Source organism: Trifolium pratense, linkage group LG4 (assembly GCF_020283565.1).
Source record: "Trifolium pratense cultivar HEN17-A07 linkage group LG4, ARS_RC_1.1, whole genome shotgun sequence".
Classification (NCBI taxonomy): domain Eukaryota; kingdom Viridiplantae; phylum Streptophyta; class Magnoliopsida; order Fabales; family Fabaceae; genus Trifolium; species Trifolium pratense.
Genome location: NC_060062.1, coordinates 26272181 through 26280408, shown reverse-complemented (window position 1 = coordinate 26280408; position 8228 = coordinate 26272181). Strand labels below are relative to the sequence as shown.

At 35.3% G+C, this 8228-nt stretch overlaps 1 protein-coding gene across 2 annotated transcripts in view; it reads right to left on the bottom strand.

Annotated features, from left to right (window-relative positions):
• Positions 1 to 343: 343 nt before the first annotated feature.
• Positions 344 to 8228, bottom strand: part of LOC123920960 (immediate early response 3-interacting protein 1-like) — an 85280-nt gene continuing 77395 nt past the window's right edge. The window contains exons 1-3 of one of the 2 annotated variants that reach the window (XM_045973325.1): positions 2335 to 2529; positions 2013 to 2246; positions 344 to 575 (exon numbers count right to left, since the gene is read on the bottom strand). In XM_045973325.1, coding sequence (XP_045829281.1) covers positions 450 to 575; positions 2013 to 2156 — 270 coding nt within the window. In that variant the 5' untranslated portion in view covers positions 2157 to 2246; positions 2335 to 2529 and the 3' untranslated portion in view covers positions 344 to 449. Of the gene's footprint in view, positions 576 to 2012; positions 2247 to 2334; positions 2530 to 8228 lie in introns of those variants that run through there. The other variant, XM_045973326.1, reaches the window with a different exon arrangement.

The window sequence follows — 8228 nt, the reverse complement described above, 5'->3', positions numbered from 1 at the left end:
CATCTGACCCCAGTCAGAGGTAGACGTACGAGAAGTAGTAAGTTTATGCTTTTTACATCTGACATTCGCCAGATGTAAAAGTATCCCCTTTTACCTCTGTTCTCGTGTTTCAGCTGACCAATTTTTTTTTTTTAATTAAATTGGACCTTTTACATCTGACCAAGTCACCAGATGTGAAATAGTAACTTTATTTAATTTTTTTTTTTTTTCAAAATCCTGCGTTTTTATTTTTTTTTTTAAATCCTATTTTGTAATTAAAAAAACCAAAATACAATTACATTCAACCAAGTCATTACAATTCAAATAAAATATCAAGTCTTACAATTCAAGCAAAATACCAACAATCCAAAATGTTATAACATTCAAGCAAAATACAAGTCATTACAATTCAAAACATCCTAATTAATGTGAATCCATTGTAACATCACACAAATTAACCTAGCTAGCTCCTAAGCCTCATCATCGGCAACATCATAATCTACCTCGGGATTGTATAGGTCAAGAAAACAAGTTGCCCAGCTGTTTCGCAATTCATACAGCTCCTCCTCGGTTAATGACGTGGGATCATCGAACACCTACAATACATATACATGATCAACAGCTAATGCAGGAAACTACACAGAATGAACAATAATGCAGGAAACTACACAGAATGAACAATAATGCAGGAAACTACACATAATGCATATACATGATCAAATGTCACTGCAGAAAACTACACATAATGCAGGAAACTACACAATACATATACAATATACATGATCAAAGACAAACTATAACATTGTCCTTAGGACACATAATTATTAATTGCCAATGCCCACTGTACACGTGAAAGAATGAGGTGAATCAAAACATTGTAATGAGGTGATGAAAGAATGAATAGCAAGTGAAGTAAATCAAAACTAAAGGATTAAATAAGAGCTTACTCCAAAAGATGTCTTACTCCGACAGATTTAAGAGTCTCCAAAACTAAATCAAAACATTGTAATGAGCTTACTCCGACAGATTTAAGAGTCTCCATCATTGTCTTTTGCATCAATTGACGCTCTTCAACCATCTTCTCTTCAAATTCAGCTCTAAGTTTTTCTTCTAGTTGTGAGAGCTGCTCAGTGACATTTGTATTCGATGATGACCGTGAAGCCCTTCCAAAATAATTGCTAAATGTAGCACCTCGTCCAACACCACGAACTTGGCCACCATGCCCAGCTGTTCCAGGGGCACTGTTAGAATATCATCACGTCCGATTGGAACAAAGTTGCCCTTTTTCGTCTCTTCAACTAGAGAGTCCTACAAAAAAAGTAAGCATAATGCAGTAAGCAGTATGCAGTGACATGTGTGCAGCTGGAAATTAAAGAATGGAAATGAAACATTTCAACATAGCAGTGATGCAGTGATGCTAAAGTCAACATAGCAGTGATGCAGTGATAGCAGTAATGGAAATTAAAGAATGGAAATTAAAAGTCCTATTCACTGCATAAGAATGGAAATTAAAGAATGTCACTACCCTAAGTTCACATGAAGCATGCAACATACAAACATCATATCATATATCATACATACATCATAAAGTAGCAAATCACACATGTTACTCATAATTAACAGACCAGGAATCACAAAAACAGACCAAGAGTCACAAGTCTATTTGATTTTTCCTATTTGCTAAGAACACATTCCATCTCTTAATAAGTTCATTACTCTTGGCAGATTCCCAATTTAGGAAGTAGCAAACATCTCTTCAATTATAAAATATCAACCAAAGTCAGATACATGGTTAATTGAATTTTAAAATATTAACCAAAGTCAGATACATATCAATCGTACCAATAACGTCTTTCTAATGATACAAATCTACAGCATATGATCACAGTAAAGCTACCATGCACCTCTATTCTTCAAAAGTTTATAACACACAATTTTATCGGCAAGATAGCATAATGCAGTAATGCAGTGATGCAGTAAGCTAGCATAATGCAGTGATGCAGTAAGCAGTAACACAAAAGTTTATAACTTACAATTTTATCGGCAATAACTTGTGTAGCCGTTGATGTGTACGAACCATCTTTTGTTTGTCGTGCCCTCTTCCAGCTTTCATGACGGGTGGGTGGAGATGGACTACGATCACCGCTCTCTGCCAACAACATCTTTTCAGCAATCATAGTCTCCGTAAGCAAATCATACCCTCCACGTGATAATCTATGGGGGTGGAAATTGTTGGCCACTTTTTCCTTACCCTTTTCACTTTTTTCCTAACACCAGAACAAAGAACATTACTACTAAACCATAATACCTTACTACCAATCCGAGATTACTAAATTTAAGAACACTACTACTAACCTTAAATTCAGGGGTATCTCGGGACGCCAAAAACTGTTTCCATACATCTGGTTTAATAAAAGTATACCTCACATATGGAGGTTTGCGATCCTCTTTGGGCCTTGAAACATATTCTCTCGTGAGTTGTGTCTTAAAACCTCTCCATCGGTCTCCCGCATAAGATAACCATGCATTCCTCAATCACTCCCCGTTCAAACTCGGCACTTAATCTACTAGCTTTCATCCAACTATGATCCATACCTATGTTGTGAAATTAAGTTAAAAACATGGTAACACCAACTAAAGTATTGGTTTCGTACCCGATGGGAAACCAATCACTTAAATGAATCAATTGCAGATGAAAAAAAAACATAAATCAATTGCAGCAGAAACAATTGTAAGAGCTAAAACCAAGTAACAAACCACAAACCATGTAAAATCACGAAAGAAATCACAAAGAAATCAAGTAACAAACCAAGTAACAAACCACGAAAAAATCAGAACAAAGGGAGATTTTGCAACCAACAAACTGAGACAACAGAGAACAGAAAACACAAATTAGACTTTTTCCTTCTTCTATGCGTGAAAACAAATTCCTCACCACACACTTCCACCATAATCATACCCATCTCCCATCAAAACCACATAACCACGTAACAATTGTAAGAGCTAAAACACAAAGAAATCACGAAAAGGAAAATATTTAAAAAGGATTAAAAAAGAAAGAAGAGTACCTGAATCGATGTGAGAGAGAAAAACAAGCTTCGATTCGTGAGAGTAGAGGCCGGAGAAAGAAAGAGAAGCTTCGATTTGGAGTTAAGCTTCGATTTGGAGTTAGGGTTCGTGAGAGAGAGGACGGCGCTGGTGGTGAGTTGAGAGAGAGGACGGCGCTGGTTCTTGCGAAGGTGAGGACGGCGCTGCGAGCGGGTTGCTGCGTTTTGGGTGTTCTTCGCGAAGGTTGCTGGGTTTTGGGTGTTCTTCGTGAAGGTGAGAGGGTTTTGTGGGTTGCTGGGTTTTTTCTTTTGATAATTGGGAGATGGTTCATTCGAAGGTGAGGACGGCGCTACGAGCGGGTTGCTGCGTTTTGGGTGCGAAGGTTGCTGGGTTTTGGGTGTTCTTCGTGAAGGTGAGAGGGTTTTGTGGGTGTTGCTGGGTTTTTTCTTTTGATAATTGGGAGAGAGATATATCAGATACACTATTACTTTGTTCCAAAAACATTATTTTATTTTTTTTATTCAACCTAACATTTTACATCTGTGGCTAAATATGGCCAGATATATACATCTTTTAGATAATTTTCACCATAATTACAAGATTACCACCGCGTTTAGTTATGCTTCTGGTACATTGAAGTCAGATGTAAAAAGTCTTGTCTATTTATTTTTCACATCTGTGGACATTGAAGCCAGATGAAAAGGCTACTCCATATAGCGTTTTACATCTGACATATGCTCGTCAGATGTAAACATGATGTGTAATATGTCATATTTGTACTAGTGACTTGTCGGAATAAGTTCTCTTTGACAAAGAGGCGTAAACCGTTCGTCAAAAAAAAAAAAAAACCAGAGGCGTAAACCGTATCTGTTGCGGGATGAAGGTTTTACCTATGTATTTGTTGACGATCATCCTCTCAACCAAGCGTATGAGCTCAGAGGGAGAATTTGTTTGCCGAATTCACAGTAATTGTGGAATTGTTTTGATTTATCGATTTAAGTTGTAATTGACTCGAGTAGTTTTGACTATGTTGAATAATTGATATATACAATTGAGCACATGACTTCTCAGTCTTTACATGGAGGTCTTGAGAAGTGATTGTCTTCACGATCCCCTTCACCGAAAATAAAAAACTAGAACTTGAAGCAAAGTTGTTATTATAAGCTATTTGAAAGATCCATTGCACTTTTTTCTGGTAGATGTTTTTGTTAGCGCAACAATCGGGGGAAGGTCGAGCGAGGAACATTCACTTTTGTGACACTTGTTCTTTTGAGCAACACAGCTTTGTGGGAGACACACCACTTGTTCACCCAAAACCTTAAGGTGATAGGTGAGTGGGTTCTCCCACTTATAAATGCTCAAGTCACCACATTTCTATCCAATGTGAGACTATTTCCACAAACTCACACTTGCTATATTTTCAACACTCCCCCTCAAGTGTGAGTCCACAATGCTCTGCTCAAGTGGAAGCTCTTTATTCCACATACACTTTGTACCGCCATTGACTCACTTCAACGGAACACTCTTTTACCCGCATGTGGGACACTTACCCATGACCATGTGGGGTACTTTTCGATACAAGTAAGCCGATCCCTTTCTTGAAACCAAAGGCTCGTGATACCATTTGTTAGCGCAACAATCGGGGGAAGGTCGAGCGAGGAGCATTCACTTTTGTGGCACTTGTTCTTTTGAGCAACACAGCTTTGTGGGAGACACACCACTTGTTCACCCAAAACCTTAAGGTGATAGGTGAGTGGATTCTCCCACTTATAAATGTTCAAGTCACCACATTTCTATCCAATGTGGGACTATTTCCACAAACTCACACTTGCTATATTTTCAACAGGTTTTTCATGGATATGAGCATGTTGGTTGTGATATGGTTTTTTGTGTTTTTGTATTGCGGAATTTGGTGAGATATAAATTTAGGGAGAAAACTCTCCTCAAATATAAGGTTATATGAAGAATACTAAAGTTCTTATTTTATTCATATGCTTATGGCTCTATATATAGAGCTATATAAAAACAAATCACATATATTTTTAAAACAAAACTAATCCTATAATAAATTCTAAACAAATCTTAAATATTCTAAACAGAAATATAAATCATAAACCCTAATATTATATTATTTCAAATATAAATCTAAACTATATTTAAATATAAAATCTTCCAAAAAAGATATTTAGGCATTATTCCCAACACTCCTCCTTGACTGAATATCTTTTTGTTGTATCCAATCTGAGATTTGCGCTGAAATTTTATTGTATTTTTTTGTTTTTCAAGCCTCTCCTCTTTGACCGAATATCTTTGTGTTGTATCCGACATGAGATTTGAGTTGAAAAAACATTTTTGAACACTCCTCCTCGACTGAATATCTTTGTGTTGTATCCAGCATGAGATTCATGTTGATTTTTGTTGTTGTTGTTCATCCACATTCTTTGTTGCTGTTTTTGTTTAACACTCCTCCCTGACTGAATATCTTTGTATTGTATCCAGCCTGAGATTCATGTTGAATTTTGTTTTTGTTGTTGTTGTCGTCTACATCTTCATATGGTACATGAACATATTTTTCATGTATTGATTTTGGGTTTTGTAATACATGTGTATGTATCCTACTTTTCATGTATTGGTTATGGGTTATGGGTTATTAATACATGTGTAGGTATCATACTTTTCATGTATTGATTTTGGTTTTGGTTATGGGTTGTTACATGTGCATATTTCATGTAACATATAAAGATGTAGTTGTCGTTATGATTTTTGGTTATGGGTTTCTGTTGATTTTTTCATCTTCTTCTTCATCATCATCATCTTCATCTTCTCCTTCTTCCATCTTCACAGATCTGAACCTTAGCGCTCTGATACCACTGATATGGTTTTTTGTGTTTTTGTATTGCGGAATTTGGTGAGATATAAATTTAGGGAGAAAACTCTCCTCAAATATAGGGTTATATGAAGAATACTAAAGTTCTTATTTTATTCATATGTTTATGGCTCTATATATAGAGCTATATAAAAACAAATCACATATATTTTTAAAACAAAACTAATCCTATAATAAATTATAAACAAATCTTAAATATTCTAAACAGAAATATAAATCATAAACCCTAATATTATATTATTTCAAATATAAATCTAAACTATATTTAAATATAAAATCTTCCAAAAAAGATATTTAGGCATTATTCCCAACAGGTTGCTTTGTTATAAGTTGTGACATCTCGGTGGTGGATTTCTTTATAGTGCAAGTTGTACTTTTCCACATGATAGTGGAGGTCCTGCAAATTCTTTTGCAAGTAAAAAAACTAGGAAGCAGCTTGTAGCTAACTATATTAATGATTAAATGTACTTAATGTATGCGAATTTAAGTACATTTAAATGCATTTACGCCATAGTTATTAGTTTTGGATTTGTTTGTCCTTTGAGGTTGTTGGCTGTTTCTTCCTCTATCCGTTCATTGCGTGGTTGCTTTTGCGCTTTGGTTTCGGGTTGAGTTTCGTGTCCCGTCGTGGTTGCTTCTTGTGTCGACGTCGGATGATGGTTTCTTTTGAGCAGGTTTGGTTTGATATCCGAATATGATTGGATGCTTCTTGGCTTCGGGGCTGCCGTTTTGGTTCATGTGGAATTAGAGTAGGATTGGCGATGGTATATGATGCATCTGCTTCTGCTTGACTTTGGGGGTTGTTTTTGTTATTGTTATAGGTTGTTGTTTTAGTTGTTCACAATGGATGGTTGTAAGAGTTTTAGGGATTTGCCATTGGTGTTGTTGGAATTCTTCCTTTGTGAAGAGTTTTTGTATGACTTGATTTTGCATATTGTGCTCGTCTTATGCTCAGTTGCGTTCTTTATAAAATTTAGCCGTTTAAAAAAATATAGTATATGTGAGAATTTAAAGTTTGCAATCTCCATTGTTGGAGTTCTTCAGCCTTCATAATTTTTATAACTGATCCCTACAACCAAAGACAAAGCAAGCACATCACATGGATACTTCATTGACCGTATCATAGATTCATAATGGTTGTACCTTTAAGAATGAATTTAAACTTAATTGTTCAAACTGTAGAAGCATTGTTAAGATAGCTTGAACTTGAACCGATGATATTGTTGGGGACCCTTGCCCCTTGGTCCGTGTGACTAAGTATTTCTTTGCGTGTCAAATCCGACCGATAGGATTTTTTTTCTTCTAAAAATAATAAAGATATTCATTCATTCCAATAATTGATAGAGTACATGCAAGTACAAATTCAACATCGCTAAAAACAAAAAGGATGAATCTGCGAACAAACTCACAACATTCAAGTTAATAGCATACAACGGCAAACTACCTACAATTAACATGATAAATTTAAAGTCACTCGAATGTCTATGCTTCCGAATCTGCAACGATGATGCCCAAATCATTGATTGAATCTGCAATTGATTGAAGTTGATCTTTCAATATGAAATAAACGAACACCACAACAAGACGGAAAATCAAACGTCGTACCAATGAGAAATTGAAAAGAAATTGACAATAAGAAATGATGGACATATTTTTATAAAAAATTGGTATGACTTTCCTCTAAGCAAATTGAGATCACTTCTAAAGTAACAACTAAATTATTGATAAACCAATTGAGTTATAGTGGTGTTGACTTGGGACCTTGAAATGTGTTTCTCTCGATGTCTCGGATTCAATTTCCCCCGGTACCAATGTTGGGGGGCTATTCCATACGTATAGAGCAAAAAAAATTCTAGCTTTTGTAAGGATATATAGAAGAATCCTCTGTTTTTGTTTGAACTCCTAATTAAACAAAGAAGTATATCTACTTTGCAAGGATATGTTGAAGAATGCTCTGTTTATGTTGAACTCTTAATAAGGCTGAGTTTTTAAGAACGTGACATACACATATGTGATGCTAGAAAATAAAAAAGATTAATAGCAACTCCTTATATTATATGAAAATAAAATAAAAAATAGTAACTCGATTCTAAGTCACAAAATATAAATTCTAAAACATGTGTTGGATCTACTTCATTTTCTATCATGTGATGGTCAACTCAAACTTCTCTTGACACTAAAATAAAGATTTTATAAAAAAAAATGAATTATAGGCCTTAGAAACATTCATGTAGTTGCGGCCTTGAGAAGAGTTTTTGTGTTTTTCTTAAAATAAGTTTCTTAAAAAGTGAATATTGATTTATGCGGATTAATT